Below are 27,186 nucleotides of genomic sequence, written 5' to 3'. Positions count from 1 at the left end.
TCCAATCTTTCAGACAAAAGACTTCATAGAAAAACATGCCAAGGAGAAGGCTGAGGTGGCAGGGATGACACTTGTCCCACACGACCGTGTCACATCACAGTTACCTGCCCCTGGTACCAAGTTGTCCGTACAGGAACTATCCGAGGTAAGTCATAATAGTTTGAAGCTCTAATATACCTCTTTATCACAGCATTTCCAGCACTGTTGTATTCTGATTCAATTGGAAGGCCAGGAATCAATCTAGGGATTTTTTACTACCGTTTATGGGTAGTTTCCCCTCAGGATTTTGTTCCATTTTTCCCCTCAGACTTCTGTTAAATTCACTGAAATGTTGTATTTTCCCTCATTTTTAAGGCATTATCCCAAAATTCTCCAGATTTGCTTTCCTAATGAACCATTTTCATTTTTTCACTTTGAAAATGTGTTTTGAAGGTAAAAAACTGAAACCTATTTTTTTTCCAAATTTCACTTTTCAGAATTGATTTTCCCCTTTTGTTCAAAAAGATTAATCCCTGAAGACAATACAGAGTAAAGTGTCTTTTCAAGGTTATAGAACTGTGTCTGTGCCAGAACTTGAACTGTCAATTCCTATTGCCAGCCGAGCATCCTTCTATGTTAGTCCACTCAGATAGACTATTACTCAACTAGAAGATAGTGACAACTGTCTGTGTATTTACAATGTATAAAATATATTATCCAAACTACATCTTATACAGATTCGAGACAAATTACTGAAAGAAGCAAAATCGGCTCCAGCCACAACATCATCAGAGATCCTTACAAAGGCTCTTCGTGAAAAACAATTAAAACGCAATGGTGAGTTTTTATTTCACAAGGCACAAAGTGCCTGTTGATTATGGTACAATGACATGGGGTTCATCATCTGTCCATTTGTCATTTCCTTTGAATAGCATCTAAGAAACAAAGACCCAGTATATATATATATATATATATATGTATCTATATATAAAATTATACAAAATAAATAACTTTGACTTACTCAGGTCAGTAGATAACTGGTGTGGACCCCATCAGAGCTGTAGGGTTTGTATGTGATGGGTTATGAGTGATATGAGGTCAGTAGATACCTGGTGTGGGCCCCATCAGAGCTGTAGGGTTTGTATGTGATGGGTTATGAGTGATATGAGGTCAGTAGATACCTGGTGTGGACCCCATCAGAGCTGTAGGGTTTGTATGTGATGTATTTATCAAGTGATATGAGGTCAGTAGATACCTGGTGTGCACCCCATCAGAGCTGGGGTTTGTATGTGATGGGTTATAAGTGATATGAGGTCAGTAGATACCTGGTATAGACCCCATCAGAGCTGTAGGGTTTGTATGTGATGGGTTATGAGTGATATGAGGTCAGTAGATACCTGGTGTGTACCCCATCAGAGCTGTAGGGTTTGTACGTGATGGGTTATGAGTGATATGAGGTCAGTAGGTACCTGGTGTGGACCCCATCAGAGCTGTAGGGTTTGTATGTGATGGGTTATGAGTGATATGAGGTCAGTAGATACCTGGTGTGGACCCCATCAGAGCTGTAGGGTTTGTATGTGATGTGTTATGAGTGATATGAGGACGGTAGATACCAGGTGTGGACCCCATCAGAGCTGTAGGGTTTGTATGTGGTGGGTTATGAGTGATATGAGGTCAGTAGATACCTGGTGTGGACCCCATCAGAGCTGTAGGGTTTGTATGTGATGGGTTATGAGTGATATGAGGACGTAGATACCTGGTGTGGACCCTATCAGAGCTGTAGGGTTTGTATGTGATGGGTTATGAGTGATATGAGGTCAGTAGATACCTGGTGTGGACCCCATCAGAGCTGTAGGGTTTGTATGTGATGTATTTATCAAGTGATATGAGGTCAGTAGATACCTGGTGTGGACCCCATCAGAGCTGTAGGGTTTGTATGTGATGGGTTATGAGTGATATGAGGTCAGTAGATACGTGGTGTGGACCCCATCAGAGCTGTAGGGTTTGTATGTGATGGGTTATGAGTGATATGAGGACGTAGATACCTGGTGTGGACCCTATCAGAGCTGTAGGGTTTGTATGTGATGGGTTATGAGTGATATGAGGTCAGTAGATACCTGGTGTGGACCCCATCAGAGCTGTAGGGTTTGTATGTGATGTATTTATCAAGTGATATGAGGTCAGTAGATACCTGGTGTGGACCCCATCAGAGCTGTAGGGTTTGTATGTGATGGGTTATGAGTGATATGAGGTCAGTAGATACCTGGTGTGGACCCCATCAGAGCTGTAGGGTTTGTATGTGATGGGTTATGAGTGATATGAGGTCAGTAGATACCTGGTGTGGGCCCCATCAGAGCTGTAGGGTTTGTATGTGATGGGTTATGAGTGATATGAGGTCAGTAGGTACCTGGTGTGGGCCCCATCAGAGCTATAGGGTTTGTATGTGATGGGTTATGAGTGATATGAGGTCAGTAGATACCTGGTGTGGGCCCCATCAGAGCTGTAGGGTTTGTATGTGATGGGTTATGAGTGATATGAGGTCAGTAGATACCTGGTCTGGACCCCATCAGAGCTATAGGGTTTGTATGTGATGGGTTATGAGTGATATGAGGTCAGTAGATACCTGGTGTGGACCCCATCAGAGCTGTAGGGTTTGTATGTGATGGGTTATGAGTGATATGAGGTCAGTAGATACCTGGTGTGGACCCTATCAGAGCTGTAGGGTTTGTATGTGATGGGTTATGAGTGATATGAGGACGGTAGATACCTGGTGTGGACCCTATCAGAGCTGTAGGGTTTGTATGTGATGGGTTATGAGTGATATGAGGACGGTAGATACCTGGTGTGGGCCCCATCAGAGCTGTAGGGTTTGTATGTGATGGGTTATGAGTGATATGAGGTCAGTAGATACCTGGTCTGGACCCCATCAGAGCTATAGGGTTTGTATGTGATGGGTTATGAGTGATATGAGGACGGTAGATACCTGGTGTGGACCCCATCAGAGCTATAGGGTTTGTATGTGATGGGTTATGAGTGATATGAGGTCAGTAGATACCTGGTGTGGACCCCATCAGAGCTATAGGGTTTGTATGTGATGGGTTATGAGTGATATGAGGTCAGTAGATACCTGGTATGGACCCCATCAGAGCTGTAGGGTTTGTATGTGATGGGTTATGAGTGATATGAGGTCAGTAGATACCTGTTGTGGGCCCCATCAGAGCTGTAGGGTTTGTATGTGATGGGTTATGAGTGATATGAGGTCAGTAGATACCTGTTGTGGGCCCCATCAGAGCTGTAGGGTTTGTATGTGATGGGTTATGAGTGATATGAGGTCAGTAGATACCTGTTGTGGACCCCATCAGAGCTGTAGGGTTTGTATGTGATGGGTTATGAGTGATATGAGGTCGGTAGATACCAGGTGTGGATCCCATCAGAGCTGTAGGGTTTGTATGTGATGGGTTATGAGTGATATGAGGTCAGTAGATACCTGGTGTGGACCCCATCAGAGCTGTAGGGTTTGTATGTGATGGGTTGTGAGTGAAAGCCATAGGAAATACCACATATAACTTACAGATTAAATCATGTTATTTGTAGTTGATAGGCTATGATACTACTGATTTTGTAAATTTGTTACATCGATTCATGCAGGATTTTAATTCCTTATTTGTAGTAAATATTCCTCACCAACCGGACTGGTTGTTTCAGCGACCTTCTCTGACACTGGACTTTATCGTAGGCGTTGATGAACCAACTGATCAGGTAATTTTTACTTCAGTAACATCTACTACTTTGAAATACATCAGTTGGTTATTAGAACTGTCCATTTATTAAAGTTTTACATTATCAGATTGATAAAAACTTAACTGCTTATCATCACTAGTGATAAATTAACTTCTGTAATTACTTCTGGAACTAAGCAATGGATATTGCTCATATATTTGACGGGTAGCATTTCTTGGTGAAAGGGATTTAAAATTGTACAAATGATGAGATGATGATATTAGCTTGGAAAGGGGTTGGGTGCAATAGGGGAAATATAACAAATTCTTTGAAAGCCTCCTACCGTACCAAATACAGGGTTTGGTCCATATTTTGTCTGAAGTATCCTTTGGTGAAGAAAAATTAATTTGTTTGATAGTGAGGCATAGCAAAGTCTTTGAAATCCTTTCTGTACTGAAGGAATGAATTGATTTGGTTTGCATTAATTCAAAATCATCCTTTGATAAAATGGTACCAATTTTATATTGAAAAGGCTGGCATGAGGCCTGAGTGAGTGGGGCCCCATTTGGGATATTTTTGGGTTTTTAAATGTTTTTGGTATATGATGTATAATTTTTTGAAAAAACTTGGATTGAAGCATCCTTATGTGAAAGGGAACCAATTTCATATAAGAAGTGGGTCTAACTCCCTGGGGTTCTGAAGGACTAGGTCCAAATGTTAGCAGATAGAACATTTAAAGTACTTCATCTGAATTATTTGATGGAGGCAGATATCCATTGAAGGAAGTCAAAATAAAATTTGTTATCAGCATTGAGTACTTTTTAACTTTTTTGCTTTTAATCTTCTTTTAAAACAGAAAGCTTAATGTCATTTAAAGAAAATTGTTGATTGTAACACACAGCACTCTGTGGCAGGTCCATGTTTCAAACTGGAAAAGTGTTGGTAATAAAACTTGAAATGGGAGTGTTTTGTTATAATCACTGAAATATCCAGATGAATAATACAGGCCTCTTGTACCATGTGTCCTAGTTGTTTTGTTCACACTTACTCATTGTACCAATATGTGACATAGTTATTTTGTACACACTTAACACTGTTCCCATATGTGACATAGATATTTTGTACACACTTAACACTGTTCCCATATGTGACCTAGTTATTTTGTACACACTTAACACTGTTCCCATATGTGACATAGATATTTTGTACACACTTAACACTGTTCCCATATATGACCTAGTTATTTTGTACACACTTAACACTGTTCCCATATATGACCTAGTTATTTTGTACACACTTAACACTGTTCCCATATATGACCTAGTTATTTTGTACACACTTAACACTGTTCCCATATATGACCTAGTTATTTTGTACACACTTAACACTGTTCCCATATGTGACCTAGTTATTTTGTACACACTTAACACTGTTCCCATATGTGACCTAGTTATTTTGTACACACTTAACACTGTTCCCATATATGACCTAGATATTTTGTACACACTTAACACTGTTCCCATATATGACCTAGATATTTTGTACACACTTAACACTGTTCCCATATGTGATCCAGTTATTTTGTACACACAGAACATTGTTCCCCTGGGGAGTCTGCCTCTGGCACTACAGGAACATTCCATCATTGAGGACATCCTTTGCTGCATGCAGGTAACTCTTTAAGTTTGAAATTTATAAATATTCTATTTCTTTTTAATGCCAATTCGTTGTTGGCTTATGATGATGGTGTTTTTCTGTTGATATTAAAAATTTGTTTATGTGTCTGTTACATAAGTAGAAGGATCATGGAGTACAGCTTGGTAATACAGTAAAACTCGGATAAGTCGAAGTCAACGTGACCAAGCAAAATATTCGACTTATCCGATGGTTCGACTTATCCGTGTTTGTATACGGAGACAAAACCCGACTATCATCGGTTGTATGCAGAACAAGTGCTTGCATGATAACATAGTAGAAAATAAGCAATACATAATAACAAAGAAATTAATTAATTGTACATGATAACAATTATTCCTTTATCTAATAAACAATATTGTGCACAGTTACAGATAAAAACAAAGTTCATGCGTAAAATAGTCTTTGACATAGACACACGATTTACACACGGGAGTCGCAAATGACAGCATAATATTCTATGAAAGCGTTACATATATTATAAGAATATAAATGTATATATTGTACTCATATTATTTATCTTTAAATCCGTTTATATTGTTCTCCAATTTAACAATATTAAACAATAAACAGTCCGGGAAAATTGATCGACCGTACGCGTGCTGATTTTTTTATCAAAGGTGAAGGCCGCGGTCAGTGTTTTATCGGCTGCATAATCATGCATTGCCACAATCTTTTGAACAGAGTAAAAACATCCCGCATATCATTGTTACTATTGCATCGTCGTATTCAGAATTTAGGCATATATAGATAAATCAATGACAGACAGGTATTTTTCTTTGCATTTTTCGATGGAAGATATGTAATTTATCGTTTACTTTTTCCTTATTTTTTTCGGCGGCCTTGTGCATCACAACATTAAACAGAACACAAATTGGTTTGTAGACTAAAACGTGCACATTTTATTCTTAGTTATGTATACCTGAACGTTTTACTTCACCTGAGCACCTGTATAAACAATGGGATGATGCGTAACCTACAGCCGGACACTAATAATAGGTTCTGTTTACACCGTTACGGGTGATCGGTCACACTCGGTCAATCAGACGAGGCCAGCAAATTTTACCTGAGACAGCATGACGCCTCGATGTTCGACACAAAAATGGAAATTTTGGTATAGTTTAGAAGGGAGGGACCACAAAATATATTCGACACAACCGCAGTATTCGATTCGAGTCATCCGTGCTTAATTTACTAAGATAAAGAAGGGAAAAAAATCGGGACCGAACGAAAGGTTCGACTCATCCGATGTATTCGATTCAACCGTGTTCGACACAAGTGAGTTTTACTGTACTTCATTTCTCTTATACTGAAAGTCCTACTGCAGTCATCTGCCTTATACTGAAAGTCCTACTGCAGTCATCAGCCTTATACTGAAAGTCCTACTGCGGTCATCAGCCTTATACTGAAAGTCCTACTGCAGTCATCAGCCTTATACTGAAAGTCCTACTGCAGTCATCAGCCTTATACTGAAAGTCATACTGCAGTCATCTGCCTTATACTGAAAGTCCTACTGCAGTCATCAGCCTTATACTGAAAGTCCTACTGCAGTCATCAGTCTTATACTGAAAATCCTACTGCAGTCATCAGCCTTATACTGAAAGTCCTACTGCAATCATCAGCCTTATACTGAAAGTCCTACTGCAGTCATCTGCCTTATACTGAAAGTTCTACTGCAGTCATCAGCCTTATACTGAAAGTCCTACTGCAGTCATCAGTCTTATACTGAAAGTCCTACTGCAGTCATCAGCCTTATACTGAAAGTCCTACTGCAGTCATCAGTCTTATACTGAAAGTCCTACTGCAGTCATCAGTCTTATACTGAAAGTCCTACTGCAGTCATCAGTCTTATACTGAAAGTCCTACTGCAGTCATCAGTCTTACCGTATACTGAAAGTCCTACAGTTATCAGCCTTATACTGAAAGTCCTACAGTCATCAGTCTTATACTGAAAGTCCTACTGCAGTCATCAGTCTTATACTGAAAGTCCTACTGCAGTCATCAGTCTTACCGTATACTGAAAGTCCTACAGTTATCAGCCTTATACTGAAAGTCCTACAGTCATCAGTCTTATACTGAAAGTCCTACTGCAGTCATCAGCCTTATACTGAAAGTCCTACAGTTATCAGCCTTATACTGAAAGTCCTACAGTTATCAGCCTTATACTGAAAGTCCTACAGTTATCAGCCTTATACTGAAAGTCCTACTGCAGTCATCAGCCTTATACTGAAAGTCCTACTGCAGTCATCAGCCTTATACTGAAAGTCCTACAGTTATCAGCCTTATACAAATCTCTATGTTTTATGACTGGTTAGACTTTGATTAGACTTTATTTCTGTCAAAGTGGAAACAGGGCATACTGTTTTAAAATTGTTTTCAAAAATCATTTCAGTGTATAGTTGTATACAGGTTGGATGTGTACTTGTTAATATGTTTATGTCCATTGAGGGTGTTGAGGGAAATACATCCATGTAAAGCTGTATATGGGTTGGTTGTGTGTTAATGTCAACAGGGTGTTGAGGGGAATCTATGTCCATGTATAGGTGTATATAGGTTGGCTGTGTAACTTATTTCATACTTGTTAATTTGTTATGTCAATAGGGTATTGAGGGGAAGTACATCCATATATAGGTGTATATAGGTTGGCTGTCTTAACTTATTTCATACTTGTTAATTTGTTATGTCAATAGGGTATTGAGGGGAAGTACATCCTTGCTAGAGCTCTGACAGAGAGATATGCACCCAAGGAGTTTATGATTGACCAAAGTCTTGGTAAGCAACATTTACAATTAATTATCAACAATGATCAACTATATTGTACATACCTGATTGTTGAATTCATGGTTATGACATGAAAGTGATATATTGGGGTACACATGAACCTGTCTGAAAGATAGTTGTTGTATTTTTAAGTATATTCTTCCCTCCAGGAACTTGTGTATTGTGTCTGATGATGTATAGACGGTTTGTGTTACAGATCCTTCCCTCCAGGACCTTGTGTATTATGTGTGATGATATATAGATGATTTATGTTACAGATCCCTCCCTCCAGGACCTTGTGTATTATGTGTGATGATATATAGATGATTTATGTTACAGATCCCTCCCTCCAGGAACTTGTGTGTTGTGTCTGATGATGTATAGATGTTTATGTTACAGATCCCTCCCTCCAGGAACTTGTGTATTGTGTCTGATGATGTATAGATGGTTTGTGTTACAGATCCCTCCCTCCAGGAACTTGTGTATTGTGTGTGATGATATATAGATGATTTATGTTACAGATCCCTCCCTCTAGGAACTTGTGTATTGTGTCTGATGATGTATAGATGATTTATGTTACAGATCCCTCCCTCTAGGAACTTGTGTATTGTGTCTGATGATATATAGATGTTTATGTTACAGATCCCTCCCTCCAGGAACTTGTACGACGTCAGCTACCGCTGTGTTCCAACTACTCCACAGTTGTTCGCTTTATAGAAGGTAAATTTGCCTAGAAGCTGCCTTGAGGAATATATTGAACAATACAAACAAAAATAAAATCTCATTTTGCTTCATCTCATTTTATCTAATTTGTTGTAATAAAGAAAACATGAGACACAAAACTGTGATGAATTTCTAGGCATTCATCTTGCCTAACTTGATCAATATGTAATGTGCTGTTATCTGTGATGTATATCATGCTGCTGACTGATGAAATGATGTGTTCTTTGTTGTTTTTACAGAGAAATCAGCATTTGAGTACGGACTGGTGAACCAAGCTCTGAGTGCAGCCATGCGTACCCTGATAAAGGTATGTTCCTGTAACGGGGTGTTTAAATGTAGCAATATAACACACAACCACATGATGAATTGGTGATTTTATTGTCGTCCAGACATGTTGGGAATAAAACCCTGTAACAATTATAAATACAAAGATTATGTTTTTGTCACAAACATTCACTACACACATACATACATTGACATTCAAGGGACGTAATTCTTACAATACTTGTGTTATCATCTTGTCCCTTTTCCATTCAAATGACTTATACAATCACTTCTCAAATCAACACAAATAGCATTGAAGTTATTGATCAACACTTATATAATTTTGATATTAAATACAATTGATCATAAATATAAATTTATATATATTCTCATATAGACCTATCTGTGTGAGTCGACCACAAGTTGCTAGCTATAAGTAATTACACACAGCTCATAATATTACACACAGCTCACATATCTAAAAACAATAATAAATCCACTCTAACTATTTAACATTTGACGGAATACTTGATGACAAAACTTTTAAATTGCTTTAGATATTCTTAGTGGTACTTTAACAACTTTGTAGAGTATGTATATATGGACAAATATTTTACATGAAATGACACCTGTTGCCCTGTTCATATTTAGCAAATAGCTAAATGTATAATCTACGTAATAAAATACTTTTAATAAACATCACATCATTAAACTAATGATGTACAAATAGAAAGAAATAATTTCAGGTGATGTTAATTAATGGCCATATTAATTACATGTCTTTGTCATTTCTTTGCCATCTCTTTGTAAATATCCCCATCTACATGAAAGAACGTTTTCCCGCCAACTGACCACTTGACCACACAAAGGCAACGACCACAACCCAACTGACCAATCAGAACACAAGACGTCACTTGGCACAATAAGACATCACACTACATAGGATATGAAAAACACAAACTCCAAAATACCTACGACTACAGAATACAGAATCACACCACTGAATACAATACGGACGTGATTACTGCGTATGAACGGACACAACTGTAAAACGACGACATGACAAAAATTAAAGTACATACTAACTCCTTAACTTAATAATAAAGAAAACTCATTTAATCCATCCCTGCTACATTCCCATGTATCTACATTGTAGTTTGTTTTCATTAAATCATTCACATAATACACACCTGGAGAGAAAATCAAACTGCTGTATGTCTGTCATAATGTAGAGAATTGTATCTGTTACAGGATTACATGATATTAGTGGCACAGCTGGAACACCAGAGCAGACTGGTAAGTAGGCTAGATCAGACTGGTAAGTAGGCTACATCAGACTGGTAAGTAGGCTACATCAGACTGGTAAGTAGGCTATGTCAGACTGGTGAGTAGGCTAGATCAGACTGGTAAGTAGGCTACATCAGACTGGTAAGTAGGTTAGATCAGACTGGTAAGTAGGCTACATCAGACTGGTAAGTAGGCTACATCAGACTGGTGAGTAGGTTAGATCAGACTGGTAAGTAGGCTACATCAGACTGGTAAGTAGGCTACATCAGACTGGTAAGTAGGTTAGATCAGACTGGTAAGTAGGTTAGATCAGACTGGTGAGTAGGCTAGATATGACTGGTAAGTAGGCTACATCAGACTGGTAAGTAGACTACATCAGACTGGTAAGTAGGCTACATCAGACTGGTGAGTAGACTACATCAGACTGGTAAGTAGACTACATCAGACTGGTAAGTAGGCTACATCAGACTGGTAAGTAGATTACATCAGACTGGTAAGTAGGTTAGATCAGACTGGTGAGTAGGCTAGATATGACTGGTGAGTAGACTACATCAGACTGGTGAGTAGGTTAGATCAGACTGGTGAGTAGGCTAGATATGACTGGTAAGTAGGCTACATCAGACTGGTGAGTAGGTTACATCAGACTGGTAAGTAGGCTACATCACACTGGTGAGTAGACTACATCAGACTGGTGAGTAGGCTACATCAGACTGGTGAGTAGGCTACATCAGACTGGTAAGTAGGCTACATCAGACTGGTGAGTAGGCTACATCAGACTGGTAAGTAGGCTAGATCAGACTGGTGAGTAGGTTAGATCAGACTGGTGAGTAGGCTACATGAGACTGGTTAGTAGGCTACATCAGACTGGTGAGTAGGCTACATCAGACTTGTAAGTAGGCTACATCAGACTGGTGAGTAGACTACATCAGACTGGTGAGTAGGCTACATCAGACTGGTGAGTAGACTACATCAGACTGGTAAGTAGGCTACATGAGACTGGTAAGTAGGCTACATCAGACTGGTGAGTTGGCTACATCAGACCGGTGAGTAGGCTACATCAGACCGGTAAGTAGGCTACATCAGACTGGTAAGTAGACTACATCAGACCGGTGAGTAGGCTACATCAGACTGGTAAGTAGGCTACATCAGACTGGTAAGTAGACTACATCAGACCGGTGAGTAGGCTACATCAGACTGGTAAGTAGGCTACATCAGACTGGTAAGTAGACTACATCAGACCGGTGAGTAGGCTACATCAGACTGGTAAGTAGACTACATCAGACTGGTGAGTAGACTACATCAGACTGGTCAGTAGGCTACATCAGACTGGTAAGTAAGCTACATCAGACCGGTGAGTAGGCTACATCAGACTGGTAAGTAAGCTACATCAGACTGGTAAGTAGGCTACATCAGACTGGTGAGTAGGCTACATCAGACTGGTAAGTAGGCTACATCAGACTGGTAAGTAGGCTACATCAGACTGCTAAGTAGACTACATCAGACTGGTAAGTAGGCTACATCAGACTGGTGAGTAGGCTACATCAGACTGGTAAGTAGGCTACATGAGACTGGTAAGTAGGCTACATCAGACTGGTGAGTAGGCTACATCAGACTTGTAAGTAGACTACATCAGACTGGTAAGTAGGCTACATCAGACTGGTGAGTAGGCTACATCAGACTGGTAAGTAGGCTACATCAGACTGGTAAGTATGCTACATCAGACTGGTGAGTAGGCTACATCAGACTGGTAAGTAGACTACATCAGACTGGTGAGTAGGCTAGATCAGACTGGTGAGTAGGCTACATCAGACTGGTAAGTAGGCTACATCAGACTGGTAAGTAGACTACATCAGACTGGTGAGTAGGCTACATCAGACTGGTGAGTAGGCTACATCAGACTGGTAAGTAGGCTACATCAGACCGGTGAGTAGGCTACATCAGACTGGTAAGTAGGCTACTTCAGACTGGTATGTAGGCTACATCAGACTGGTAAGTAGGCTACATCAGACTAGTGAGTAGGCTACATCAGACTGGTGAGTAGGCTACATCAGACTGGTGAGTAGGCTACATCAGACCGGTGAGTAGGCTACATCAGACTGGTAAGTAGGCTACATCAGACTGGTGAGTAGGCTACATCAGACTGGTAAGTAGGCTACATCAGACCGGTGAGTAGGCTACATCAGACTGGTAAGTAGGCTACTTCAGACTGGTATGTAGGCTACATCAGACTGGTAAGTAGGCTACATCAGACTAGTGAGTAGGCTACATCAGACTGGTGAGTAGGCTACATCAGACTGGTGAGTAGACTACATCAGACTGGTGAGTAGGCTACATCAGACCGGTGAGTAGGCTACATCAGACTGGTAAGTAGACTACATCAGACTGGTAAGTAGACTACATCAGACTGGTAAGTAGACTACATCAGACTGGTAAGTAGGCTACATCAGACTGGTGAGTAGGCTAGATCAGACTGGTGAGTAGGCTACATCAGACTGGTAAGTAGGTTACATCAGACTGGTGAGTAGACTACATCAGACTGGTCAGTAGGCTACATCAGACTGGTAAGTAGGCTACATCAGACTGGTCAGTAGGCTACATCAGACTGGTAAGTAGACTACATCAGACTGGTGAGTAGACTACATCAGACTGGTCAGTAGGCTACATCAGACTGGTAAGTAGGCTACATCAGACCGGTGAGTAGGCTACATCAGACTGGTAAGTAAGCTACATCAGACTGGTAAGTAGGCTACATCAGACTGGTGAGTAGGCTACATCAGACTAGTAAGTAGGCTACATCAGACTGGTAAGTAGGCTACATCAGACTGGTAAGTAGACTACATCAGACTGGTAAGTAGGCTACATCAGACTGGTGAGTAGGCTACATCAGACTGGTAAGTAGGCTACATGAGACTGGTAAGTAGGCTACATCAGACTGGTAAGTAGGCTACATCAGACTTGTAAGTAGACTACATCAGACTGGTAAGTAGGCTACATCAGACTGGTGAGTAGGCTACATCAGACTGGTAAGTAGGCTACCTCAGACTGGTAAGTAGGCTACATCAGACTGGTAAGTAGGCTACATCAGACTGGTAAGTAGGCTAGATCAGACTGGTGAGTAGGCTACATCAGACTGGTGAGTAGACTACATCAGACTGGTAAGTAGACTACATCAGACTGGTGAGTAGGCTAGATCAGACTGGTGAGTAGGCTACATCAGACTGGTAAGTAGGCTACATCAGACTGGTAAGTAGGCTACATCAGACTGGTAAGTAGGCTACATCAGACTGGTAAGTAGGCTACATCAGACCGGTGAGTAGGCTACATCAGACTGGTAAGTAGGCTACTTCAGACTGGTAAGTAGGCTACATCAGACTGGTGAGTAGGCTACATCAGACTGGTGAGTAGACTACATCAGACTGGTGAGTAGGCTACATCAGACCGGTGAGTAGGCTACATCAGACTGGTAAGTAGACTACATCAGACTGGTAAGTAGGCTACATCAGACTGGTGAGTAGGCTAGATCAGACTGGTGAGTAGGCTACATCAGACTGGTAAGTAGGTTACATCAGACTGGTGAGTAGACTACATCAGACTGGTCAGTAGGCTACATCAGACTGGTAAGTAGGCTACATCAGACTGGTGAGTAGGCTACATCAGACCGGTAAGTAGGTTACATCAGACTGGTGAGTAGACTACATCAGACTGGTCAGTAGGCTACATCAGACTGGTAAGTAGGCTACATCAGACTGGTAAGTAGGTTACATCAGACTGGTAAGTAGGCTACATCAGACTGGTAAGTAGGCTACATCAGACTGGTAAGTAGGCTACATCAGACTGGTAAGTAGGCTACATCAGACTGGTAAGTAGACTACATCAGACTGGTAAGTAGGCTAGATCAGACAGCATTTTGTATAAAGAACATTACGAATTTTGCAGAATGTCCATAGTTATTGTTTTGAAATACTCATATACTGATTGGATCTGTTACAGGGAAACCTCACGCTACAGAAGGTGTGGTTTTACATTCAGCCGACAATGAGAACACTGGAAATATTGGCAGCAGTTGCCAACTCTGTCAACAGGGTAGGTATAACTTGTCCCCTGTCAACAGGGTAGATATAACTTGTCCCCTGTCAACAGGGTAGATATAACATGTCCCCTGTCAACAGGGTAGATATAACATGTCTCCTGTCAACAGGGTAGATATAACATGTCCCCTGTCAACAGGGTAGATATAACATGTCTCCTGTCAACAGGGTAGATATAACATGTCCCCTGTCAACAGGGTAGGTATAACTTGTCCCCTGTCAACAGGGTAGATATAACATGTCCCCTGTCAACAGGGTAGATATAACATGTCTCCTGTCAACAGGGTAGGTATAACATGTCCCCTGTCAACAGGGTAGGTATAACTTGTCCCCTGTCAACAGGGTAGGTATAACATGTCCCCTGTCAACAGGGTAGGTATAACATGTCCCCTGTCAACAGGGTAGATATAACATGTCCCCTGTCAACAGGGTAGATTTAACATGTCCCCTGTCAACAGGGTAGATATAACTTGTCCCCTGTCAACAGGGTAGGTATAACGTGTCCCCTGTCAACAGGGTAGATATAACGTGTCCCCTGTCAACAGGGTAGATATAACTTGTCCCCTGTCAACAGGGTAGATATAAAATGTCTACTGTCAACAGGGTAGATATAAAATGTCTACTGTCAACAGGGTAGATATAACATGTCCCCTGTCAACAGGGTAGATATAACATGTCCCCTGTCAACAGGGTAGATATAACGTGTCCCCTGTCAACAGGGTAGATATAACATGTCCCCTGTCAACAGGGTAGATATAACATGTCCCCTGTCAACAGGGTAGATATAACTTGTCCCCTGTCAACAGGGTAGGTATAACATGTCCCCTGTCAACAGGGTAGATATAACATGTCCACTGTCAACAGGGTAGATATAACTTGTCCCCTGTCAACAGGATAGATATAACATGTCCCCTGTCAACAGGGTAGATATAACATGTCCCCCGTCAACAGGGTAGGTATAACATGTCCCCTGTCAACAGGGTAGATATAACATGTCCCCTGTCAACAGGGTAGGTATAACGTGTCCCCTGTCAACAGGGTAGGTATAACTTGTCCCCTGTCAACAGGGTAGGTATAACATGTCCCCTGTCAACAGGGTAGGTATAACATGTCCCCATCAACAGGGTAGGTATAACTTGTCCCCTGTCAACAGGGTAGATATAACATGTCCCCTGTCAACAGGGTAGGTATAACATGTCCCCTGTCAACAGGGTAGATATAACATGTCCCCTGTCAACAGGGTAGGTATAACTTATCCCCTGTCAACAGGGTAGGTATAACTTGTCCCCTGTCAACAGGGTAGGTATAACGTGTCCCCTGTCAACAGGGTAGGTATAACTTGTCCCCTGTCAACAGGGTAGGTATAACATGTCCCCTGTCAACAGGGTAGATATAACATGTCCCCTGTCAACAGGGTAGGTATAACGTGTCCCCTGTCAACAGGGTAGGTATAACGTGTCCTCTGTCTACAGGGTAGGTATAACTTGTCCCCTGTCAACAGGGTAGATATAACTTGTCCCCTGTCAACAGGGTAGGTATAACATGCCCCCTGTCAACAGGGTAGGTATAACTTGTCCCCTGTCAACAGGGTAGATATAACATGTCCCCTGTCAACAGGGTAGGTATAACGTGTTCCCTGTCAACAGGGTAGATATAACGTGTCCCCTGTCAACAGGGTAGATATAACATGTTCCCTGTCAACAGGGTAGATATAACATGTCCCCCGTCAACAGGGTAGGTATAACGTGTCCCCTGTCAACAGGGTAGGTATAACATGTCCCCTGTCAACAGGGTAGATATAACATTTCCCCTGTCAACAGGGTAGATATAACATGTCCCCTGTCAACAGGGTAGATATAACATGTCCCCCGTCAACAGGGTAGGTATAACTTGTCCCCTGTCAACAGGGTAGGTATAACATGTCCCCTGTCAACAGGGTAGGTATAACATGTCCCCTGTCAACAGGGTAGATATAACATGTCCCCTGTCAACAGGGTAGATATAACATGTCCCCTGTCAACAGGGTAGATATAACATGTCTCCTGTCAACAGGATAGGTATAACATGTCCCCTGTCAACAGGGTAGATATAACATGTCCCCTGTCAACAGGGTAGATATAACATGTCCCCTGTCAACAGGGTAGATATAACGTGTCCCCTGTCAACAGGGTAGATTTAATGTGTCCCCTGTCAACAGGGTAGGACACTGAGCTACATGATCGAAGGGTCACTAGTCCTGGCACAGGTTCTATGTTGTTTCCTTTGACAAGATACTTCACTCTGCTGTGTTTCAGTCGATGAGCTAGAACAAAATTGATCAAATTGTGTGAACTTTGGTGACCGTTAAGGCATATGGGCTTCTTGTAATGAAATGATACCAAAACATGCTAAGATTTAAGTGTGTTTAATTACAGGGGGAATGTATTGGAGGTGTGGTTTTGAGCCTTCTTCACGAGAAAACCTCCGGCTTGATAGGGTGAGTCAACATCTTGTCGCTTTATGTTACTAAATTTATAGAAATTAGTGAAATTGTTGAATAATTTGTGGAATATTAACTAATTATAAAGTCACAGGAAATGTTAACATAAACTGTAGGAGCAGAGAGGCTGATAAATGTTGGTGAATTATTCATAATGTGACTTGTGGTATGTGTAATATGACTGATAGTTTTATGTAACACCCACTCTGCTTACAGGGATTCCAAAGGCCAGGAGCTGTGTTTGTACCTCACCCAGTCAGTAAGTACACTACCTCACCCAGTCAGTAAGTACACTACCTCACCCAGTCAGTAAGTACACTACCTCACCCAGTCAGTACACTACCTCACCCAGTCAGTAAGTACACTACCTCACCCAGTCAGTACACTACCTCACCCAGTCAGTACACTACCTCACCCAGTCAGTAAGTACACTACCTCACCCAGTCAGTACACTACCTCACCCAGTAAGTACACTACCTCACCCAGTCAGTAAGTACACTACCTCACCCAGTCAGTAAGTACACTACCTCACCCAGTCAGTAAGTACACTACCTCACCCAGTCAGTACACTACCTCACCCAGTCAGTACACTACCTCACCCAGTCAGTAAGTACACTACCTCACCCAGTCAGTAAGTACACTACCTCACCCAGTCAGTAAGTACACTACCTCACCCAGTCAGTACACTACCTCACCCAGTCAGTACACTACCTCACCCAGTCAGTAAGTACACTACCTCACCCAGTCAGTAAGTACACTACCTCACCCAGTCAGGCTGATCAGTTAAGATAATTTTAGGTTAGGTGGTTGAAATGATCTGTGAGCTGATGCTATGATACATTTCCCATCATCTGCTCAGGGACCTGAGGGGCCGGGCCCAATAGGGGAAAGATAGCAATTACTTTAAAATCCTTCTTATGTAGAAATGATTGGATACAGTCCATATTTGGTCTGAAGTATCCTTGGATGAAGGGAAACCTATTTTGTATAAATGGTGGGTCTATCCCCAAGGGAGAGAGCCAAATAGGGGAAGTATGGCAAATTCTTCAAAGTCCTTATCTTGAAATGTAGATTGTTTTCCATTATTTATTGACATATCAATGTGACCAATACATGCCCTCTGGGCCTCTTGTTAAAAATATTTCCGCATATATCTTGATAGGTCTGCAAATGTTAATACAGGCCTTTAAAACCTTTGTCAAAGTTCATCTGAATACAATATAAAATCACCAGGTCTGTCCTTATTTCATAAATGAACAATTCTGGTCCTACCAGTCCAACCAGTCTGGCCAGTCTAACCGTTGTACAGCGTAAATGAAAATAGACCAGGTCTAATGAGCCCATTGGTTTGATGATCTCTAATGTAAATTGTCATTATGTTACATTGACAGGCGTGTGTTCCATACTTTGAAATCCTGGAGAAGTGGATCTACAAAGGCATTATATCTGATCCTTACTCTGAGGTTAGTATATATGTTTCATACTAAAATCAAAAGTAACTCTTGTTTTTCTAAAATCAGACTTTCTTTTTAACGTCAGGATGCCTTTGGCACCTGCCGTTATAGTCATGGGAAAATGTTGTTAGTGACACTTTTGTTTCCGGCTAACAATTCCTCTTTTCTGTCATACAAATGATATACATCCGCAGCCTAATATAGTTCCTATTTTGATAGCAATTATTGACACGATTTAAATGATGTAAACCGTGTTTACTGCAATTATTTAAAATGAAATATGAATGTTTGGTGTTCTAGACTATTTTAGAGTATAAATATTGTATGACCTCAGACCCTGACGTTTCTCAGGGCCAAAGGCCCTTTGATTGATTTATAGTGAATATTTCAGTGTTGCCTCTATGATGTATCTACAGCAATAGGTCAGGTAACTTTGTCCAGTACACGATGTCTATACCTGTGATTTCAGTTCCTGGTTGAGGAAAACGAGACAATACAAAAGAGAAACTCCAGGAGGACTACAATGATGCATACTGGGAACAGCACTACACTATCTGTAGGGAGCGTATACCAGTCTTCCTAGAACAGGTCGCGGACAAGATCTTAAACACCGGCAAATATCTCAATGTAATACGCCTGTGTGGTAAGTAGGCATCCATCTTACCGGGACCAGTTCCAATGTGTACAATGTAATGATATAGTATCATAGAATGTTTAGGAATGCTGGAAATGTTTGTTATTTTTGTATTAGGAGATTCATTCCTGTCTAGACCATTTTGTACAGTACGTTTTAGAGGTGTTGTTTTCTGTATGAAGGGCGGGATATAAAGTGTCCCAGTGCCGAGGAGATTGTGTATACCCTTAAGGATCGACGTTACACCGAACAGATAGAACGTGCCTACAACTATGCCAGCAAAGTCCTCCTGGAGCTCCTAATGGAGGAGAAACAGCTGATGGCTCGAATCAGGTCAGTGGCTCCCCCTACAAACGAGGTCAGTGGCTTTCCCTACAAATCAGGTCAGTGGCTCCCCCTACAAATCAGGTCAGTGACCACCCCTTACAAATCAGGTCAGTGGCTTTCCCTACAAATCAGGTCAGTGGCTCCCCCTACAAATCAGGTCAGTGACCACCCTTTACAAATCAGGTCAGTGGCTTTCCCTACAAATCAGGTCAGTGGCTCCCCCTACAAATCAGGTCAGTGGCTCCCCCTACAAATCAGGTCAGTCGCTCCCTCTACAAATCAGGTCAGTGGCTCCCTCTATGAATCAGGTCAGTGGTTCCCCCTTACAAAACAGGTCAGTGGTTCCCCCTTACAAAACAGGTCAGTGGCTCCCTCTATGAATCAGGTCAGTGGCTCCCTCTACAAATCAGGTCAATGACTCCCTCTATGAATCAGGTCAGTGGCTCTCTCTATGAATCAGGTCAGTGGCTCCCTCTATGAATCAGGTCAGTGGCTCCCTCTATGAATCAGGTCAGTGGCTTTCCCTACAAATCAGGTCAGTGGCTCCCTCTATGAATAAGGTCATTGTTGGTCATTCTTATAAGTGATGTTTAGTTTCCAATCAAAACTTTTATGAGTTGAGTTGATTTACAAAGATCTTGGTACTTTATCATTCATAATATTCTCTGTAAGTTATATATAGATTACTTTATCTCTTATTAGTTCCCTACCACCAGTGAAACCAGGGGACTGTAGGTTTCCTCTCCACTGTCTTGTACGTATGACTGTACATAATGCCAACGTCAGTGCTCTAGCAGCTTCATTCCTTATGGGATTTTGATCAAACTTCACACAATGATAACGTATGAAAATATATCTGACAACTTGAGTTTCAGGGTTTTCGGGTCAAGGTCACTGTTCTTTTGTTTGCTTTAGCAATATGCAGTATGATTGCTGAATCCTATGTTCTTTTGGATTATATCTGGACTGATCTAAAGCAACCTAGAATATAGGGCCTTGTGTCAATGACGCTTAACATTCGAAAAAAATATTGTATATTTTTTCCTACCTTTCATAAAATAGATCCATGAAGCACTATTTCCTGTTGGACAAGGGAGACTTCATTGTTCAGTTTATGGATATGACAGAAGAGGAGATGAAACAGGATATAGATAAAATCATGCCAACACGTCTGGAAACATTACTGGAGCTTGCTCTACGGACCAGCACAGCCAATGTAGACCCCTTCAAGGATGACCTCAGGTATCTTACATATAATTAAAGGACAGGACATTGAACTGTAGATAAACTAGGGATATTACATTAAACTGTAGATAAACTAGGGACATTACATTGAACTGTAGATAAACTAGGGACATGACATTGAACTATAGATAAACTAGGGACAGGACATTGAACTATAGATAAACCAGCGACATTACAATGAACTGTAGATAAACTAGGGACATTACATTGAACTTAAGATAAACTAGGGACATGACATTGAACTGTAGATAAACTAGGGACAGGACATTGAACTGTAGATAAACTAGGGACATCACATTGAACTGTAGATAAACTAGGGACATTACATTGAACTTTAGATAAACTAGGGACATGACATGGAACTGTAGATAAACTAGGGACATCACATTGAACTGTAGATAAACTAGGGACAGGACATTGAACTGTAGATAAACTAGGGACATGACATTGAACTATAGATAAACTAGGGACAGGACATTGAACTATAGATAAACCAGCGACATTACAATGAACTGTAGATAAACTAGGGACAGGACATTGAACTGTAGATAAACTAGGGACATCACATTGAACTGTAGATAAACTAGGGACATTACATTGAACTGTAGATAAACTAGGGACATCACATTGAACTGTAGATAAACTAGGGACATCACATTGAACTGTAGATAAACTAGGGACAGGACATTGAACTGTAGATAAACTAGGGACAGGACATTGAACTGTAGATAAACTAGGGACAGGACATTGAACTGTAGATAAACTAGGGACAGGACATTGAACTGTAGATAAACTAGGGACATCACATTGAACTGTAGATAAACTAGGGACATCACATTGAACTTTAGATAAACTAGGGACATGACATGGAACTGTAGATAAACTAGGGACATCACATTGAACTGTAGATAAACTAGGGACATGACATTGAACTGTAGATAAACTAGGGACATTACATTGAACTGTAGATAAACTAGGGACAGGACATTGAACTGTAGATAAACTAGGGACAGGACATTGAACTGTAGATAAACTAGGGACAGGACATTGAATTGTAGACAAATTAGGGACATGACATTGAACTGTAGATAAACTAGGGACATGACATTGAATTGTAGACAAATTAGGGACATGACATTGAACTGTAGATAGGCTACGGATAAGTAGATGCTAAATTGACTGTATTTCAATGTATGGCAGTTAATTCTTTGTTGATTTATTGAATGTGAAACTTGTAGTTCCTAAATATTTTATTTACAGAGTGGAACTGCTGCCATTTGACCTGATAACCCAGCTGTTTAAGATCCTTACTATAGATACAAAGCTTGAGAAAGGTAAGTACTTATCTGTATAGATGTCTGTTACTAGAGAGGTACATACTTGTCTGTATAGATGTCTGTTACTAGAGAGGTATGTACTTGTCTGTATAGATGTCTGTTACTAGAGAGGTACGTACTTGTCTGTATAGATGTCTGTTACTAGAGAGGTACGTACTTATCTGTATAGATGTCTGTTACTAGAGAGGTACATACTTGTCTGTATAGATGTCTGTTACTAGAGAGGTACGTACTTATCTTTAAAGATGTCTGTTGCTAGAAAGGACACCTGTACATCTAGTTAGTATATATATGTGTCACACCTGTACGTCTAGTTAGTATATATATGTGTGACACCTGTACATCTAGTTAGTATATATATGTGTCACACCTGTACGTCTAGTTAGTATATATGTGTGACACCTGTACATCTAGTTAGTATATATAGGTATGACACCTGTACATCTAGTTAGTATATATATGTATGACACCTGTACATCTAGTTAGTATATATATGTGTGACACCTGTACATCTAGTTAGTATATATATGTGTGACACCTGTACATCTAGTTAGTATATATATGTATGACACCTGTACATCTAGTTAGTATATATATGTGTGACACCTGTACATCTAGTTAGTATATATATGTGTGACACCTGTACATCTAGTTAGTATATATATGTATGACACCTGTACATCTAGTTAGTATATATATGTGTCACACCTGTACATCTAGTTAGTATATATATGTATGACAGCTGTACATCTAGTTAGTATATATGTGTCACACCTGTACATCTAGTTAGTATATATATGTGTCACATCTGTACATCTAGTTAGTATATATATGTATGACAGCTGTACATCTAGTTAGTATATATGTGTCACACCTGTACATCTAGTTAGTATATATATGTGTCACATCTGTACATCTAGTTTGACTCCAAGTCTCAGTCGTCCTTTTAAACTGTATATAACACTACATTAAAACTATGTTACAGATTATAGAGTGGACCCAACAGATTTACACCTATCAGGACTGGAGTCCTTCTCATTTGACTATGTTGTTAAATGGCCAGTGTCGTTGGTCGTCAACAGAAAGGTACATACTACGTACATACATTTAGACTGGCATTTTGTGATCACAACCAATGTAAATGTTCTTGCTAATATTTCATAATTTTTTGTAAATCTGTAGATGTGCATGCATCTTTGTTTTCCTCAAAATTATGGTTGCTATGGTAACTGGTCACTATTAACAGGTTTTCTGTAGGAAAAATTTTGTCTGGCAACTCCTCGTAAACAGTTGGGCCAATTTCAATGAAACTTCACACAAATGTAAAGGACCCTGCATAGATGTGCATGCAACTTTTTTCCTCAAAACTATGGTTGCTATGATAACCGGTCACAATAAACAGGTTTTCATCAGAAAAATTTTGTCCGGATAACTCCTCGTAAACCACAGGGCTTATTTCAATGAAACTTCAAACAAATATAGAGGACCCTGTGTAGATTTGCATGTAACTTTTTTCCCCTCAAAATTATGGTTGCTATGGTAACCGGTCACTTTAAACATGTTTTTGGTAGAACAATTCTGTTGGCACAACTCCTCCTAAACCAATGGGTCAGTTTCAATGAAACTTTACACAAATACTGTGCATGCAACTCCGATAAACAGCTATAACTCCTCAGTCATTTGACCAATTTTATTCATCTTTTGTCAAATAATGTATTAAAAGTAAACAAAACATGTAATTTGACACAGATGTTTCCAAAATTATCACCATGGCACCACAATCCAGTCCTGATCATTTCCTCATCTCATTGGCTTTCCCGTGGACTAAATTATACCTATAATCATAACATGAAAGTAAGATACATGTGTTATTATAACTGACATCATCAATTTCACTGATGAAAGGGCGCTTTACTTTTCTCGTTTCATTTGAAGAGTTTGGCATTTACATTATGCATGCAGAATTCATTATAAATTTGTAAAAATTCAAAATAATGTCAGTACTATAAAACCGTATTTTGCAATTAACAGAGAGTGAGGCTATTAGTCAGCCATTGGCTTACAGTTCTAGTTTGGTACTGAACATACACTCATTTTTCTAGTCTGTATGTTTTAGGCACTAACTAGATACCAGATGCTGTTCCGTCACCTATTTTACTGTAAGCATGTGGAAAGACAGCTATGCAGGTAAGATCACTGAATATACATATATTATTAGATGTAACATTAACACAGCACCCTATCAAAACTGCATAAACACAGCTTACTCACAATAGCACTTTGTTTAAACTATGCACACAAATTACCCTGTCAAAGGAGATCAGTTGTGTCCCTTGTTGTAGACCTGACCAATCATATTCCTCAGTCATGTGTCCCTTGTAGACCTGACCAATCATATTCCTCAGTCATGTGTCCTTGTTGTAGACCTGACCAATCATATTCCTCAGTCATGTCTCCCTTGTAGACCTGACCAATCATATTCCTCAGTCATGTGTCCCTTGTTGTAGACCTGACCAATCATATTCCTCAGTCATGTGTCCCTTGTTGTAGACCTGACCAATCATATTCCTCAGTCATGTGTCCCTTGTTGTAGACCTGACCAATCATATTCCTCAGTCATGTGTCTCTTGTTGTAGACCTGACCAATCATATTCCTCAGTCATGTGTCCCTTGTTGTAGACCTGACCAATCATATTCCTCAGTCATATTACCCCATGTATGCACTGCCTAGATATATTCCTTCATGTAAACTCTACACTTAAAATCCCTTATAAACACCACAGATATATTTCCCATATAAACTCCACAGATATGTTCCTGTTAGAAACTCCACAAACATATTCACTTTAGAAACAGTTTATATTTTCTGTATAATCGGTTATAAAATCGGTGTAAACTCCTCTTGGTTATTAGTTGCGTTAGTGTATTTCCTTCCTGATATGGCTAGAGTCATTTTGCACTGGAAATATTTGCTAAAATGGTTCAAAACCCAAAGCCAAGTTAAACAGCAAGAGACAAGTTTATCAGTATAAAAGTCAGAGATATCATCTGAACTGAGTGATAGAATGTGCCTTTTTGCCACAGTTGTAGTCCTTCCCTTTCTCACACAAATAACATGATAATAAAATGACTTTTCATGTTGGGTAATGTACTTGTTTTAGAGGGTGCACATTATGTTGCAGTCATCCACTATAAATGTAAAAAAAAAATATCAAAAACCTGACTGAAAAATAAGCAAGACCAACAAAAAATGCAATAATTTCTACTCACAATTGCAAAAATCAGCTAGCATTTGGGGGGTGTGTAAGTGTTAATTTTGACTCCTGTTTAAAGATCTTCAAGTCCCTTGAAACATATCTGTACACTCAATATTATCCTTGTACTATATAATCTATAGTCAGTAGTAAGCTTAGAGATACATCCATGAACTTCATTGTCATAGTTATCTTCAGCAGTGCTAGTGTGGCTTTTAGATTTTGTTGTACTGTTACTGTGCTTGTCTTCGTATAGTCATATGCATGTCACACGATGTATATACCCTGTACCTGAAGGGGAACACAGCATATATACCCTGTACCTGAAGGGGAATACAGTGTATGTACCCTGTACCTGAAGGAGAACACAGTGTATGTACCCTGTACCTGAAGGAGAACACAGTGTATATACCCTGTACCTGAAGAGGAACACAGTATATATACCCTGTACCTGAAGGGGAACACAGTGTATATATATATACCCTGTACCTGAAGGGGAACACAGCGTATATACCCTGTACCTAAAGGGGAACACAGCGTATATACCCTGTAACTGAAGGGGAACACAGCGTATATACCCTGTACCTGAAGGGGAACACAGTGTATATACCCTGTACCTGAAGGGGAACACAGTGTATATACCCTGTACCTGAAGGGGAACACAGTGTATATATACCCTGTACCTGAAGATGTATGAGGAAGGCTGGTTAATGTATGAAATGTTAATCCCAAACATATGTCCATGTTGACATGACAGTCAAATCCAACATGCCCTGTAATTAACTCACAGTGACACCACACAGTGGAGTCCAACATGCCCTGTAATTAACTCACAGTGACATCACACAGTGGAGTCCAACATGCCCTGTAATTAACTCACAGTGACACAACACGGTGAAGTCCAACATGCCCTGTAATTAACTCACAGTGACACCACACGGCCAAGTCCAACATGCCCTGTAATTAACTCACAGTGACACCACACGGCCAAGTCCAACATGCCCTGTAATTAACTCACAGTGATACCACACAGTGGAGTCCAACATGCCCTGTAATTAACTCACAGTGACACCACACAGTGGAGTCCAACATGCCCTGTAATTAACTCACAGTGACATCACACAGTGGAGTCCAACATGCCCTGTAATTAACTCACAGTGACACAACACGGTGAAGTCCAACATGCCCTGTAATTAACTCACAGTGACACCACACGGCCAAGTCCAACATGCCCTGTAATTAACTCACAGTGACACCACACGGCCAAGTCCAACATGCCCTGTAATTAACTCACAGTGATACCACACAGTGGAGTCCAACATGCCCTGTAATTAACTCACAGTGACACCACACAGTGGAGTCCAACATGCCCTGTAATTAACTCACAGTGACATCACACGGCCAAGTCCAACATGCCCTGTAATTAACTCACAGTGACACCACACGGCCAAGTCCAACATGCCCTGTAATTAACTCACAGTGACACCACACGGTGGAGTCCAACATGCCCTGTAATTACGTTTAACTCACAGTGACATAAAAAAAAAACAAATGTTTATTTTCGGAAAAAACAAAACAGACACGATTTCCTGGCCTCTGATTGGTCAAAATTTAGATATTGTCCAATTTTCAATTTTGTGTTGTGTAGAGTCGATCGTTAAGGTTTAAGTATATGTTATATATGATAGATGGTTACTGTGTGTTGTGTAGAGTTGATCGTTAAGGTTTAAGTATATGTTATATATGATAGATGGTTACTGTGTGTTGTGTAGAGTCGATCATTAAGTATATGTAATATATGATAGATGGTTACTGTGTGTTGTGTAGTCGATCATTAAGTATATGTTATATATGATAGATGGTTACTGTGATGTGTAGAGTCGATCATTAAGTATATGTAATATATGATAGATGGTTACTGTGTGTTGTGTAGAGTTGAT

The 27,186-nt window shown here is 40.3% G+C and overlaps 1 protein-coding gene and 1 long non-coding RNA gene across 2 annotated transcripts in view; one reads left to right on the top strand and one right to left on the bottom strand.

Moving 5' to 3' along the window:
- LOC117328220 (gamma-tubulin complex component 2-like) overlaps positions 1-27,186 on the top strand; it is a 55,844-nt gene that overhangs the window by 7,103 nt on the left and 21,555 nt on the right. Inside the window, 19 exon segments of the mRNA XM_033885668.1 lie at positions 14-145; positions 717-816; positions 3,650-3,738; positions 5,293-5,370; positions 8,085-8,166; positions 8,797-8,874; positions 9,117-9,184; positions 10,393-10,437; positions 14,419-14,511; positions 16,931-16,992; positions 17,212-17,254; positions 18,387-18,458; positions 18,919-18,943; positions 18,946-19,092; positions 19,266-19,416; positions 20,473-20,652; positions 21,916-21,989; positions 22,978-23,078; positions 24,109-24,179. Of these exon segments, the coding sequence (XP_033741559.1) occupies positions 14-145; positions 717-816; positions 3,650-3,738; positions 5,293-5,370; positions 8,085-8,166; positions 8,797-8,874; positions 9,117-9,184; positions 10,393-10,437; positions 14,419-14,511; positions 16,931-16,992; positions 17,212-17,254; positions 18,387-18,458; positions 18,919-18,943; positions 18,946-19,092; positions 19,266-19,416; positions 20,473-20,652; positions 21,916-21,989; positions 22,978-23,078; positions 24,109-24,179 (1,691 nt within the window).
- Positions 17,214-17,572, bottom strand: LOC117328223. The gene is made up of 3 exons (XR_004532927.1): positions 17,473-17,572; positions 17,406-17,430; positions 17,214-17,317 (listed from the first exon to the last, which is right to left on the bottom strand). It is a non-coding gene; the product is annotated as an uncharacterized LOC117328223 (long non-coding RNA).

The sequence above is a fragment of the Pecten maximus genome, chromosome 5, assembly GCF_902652985.1.
Source record: "Pecten maximus chromosome 5, xPecMax1.1, whole genome shotgun sequence".
Taxonomy (NCBI): domain Eukaryota; kingdom Metazoa; phylum Mollusca; class Bivalvia; order Pectinida; family Pectinidae; genus Pecten; species Pecten maximus.
The sequence above is the reverse complement of the archived record's forward strand: the minus strand, read 5'-3'. Positions and strand labels throughout refer to the sequence as shown.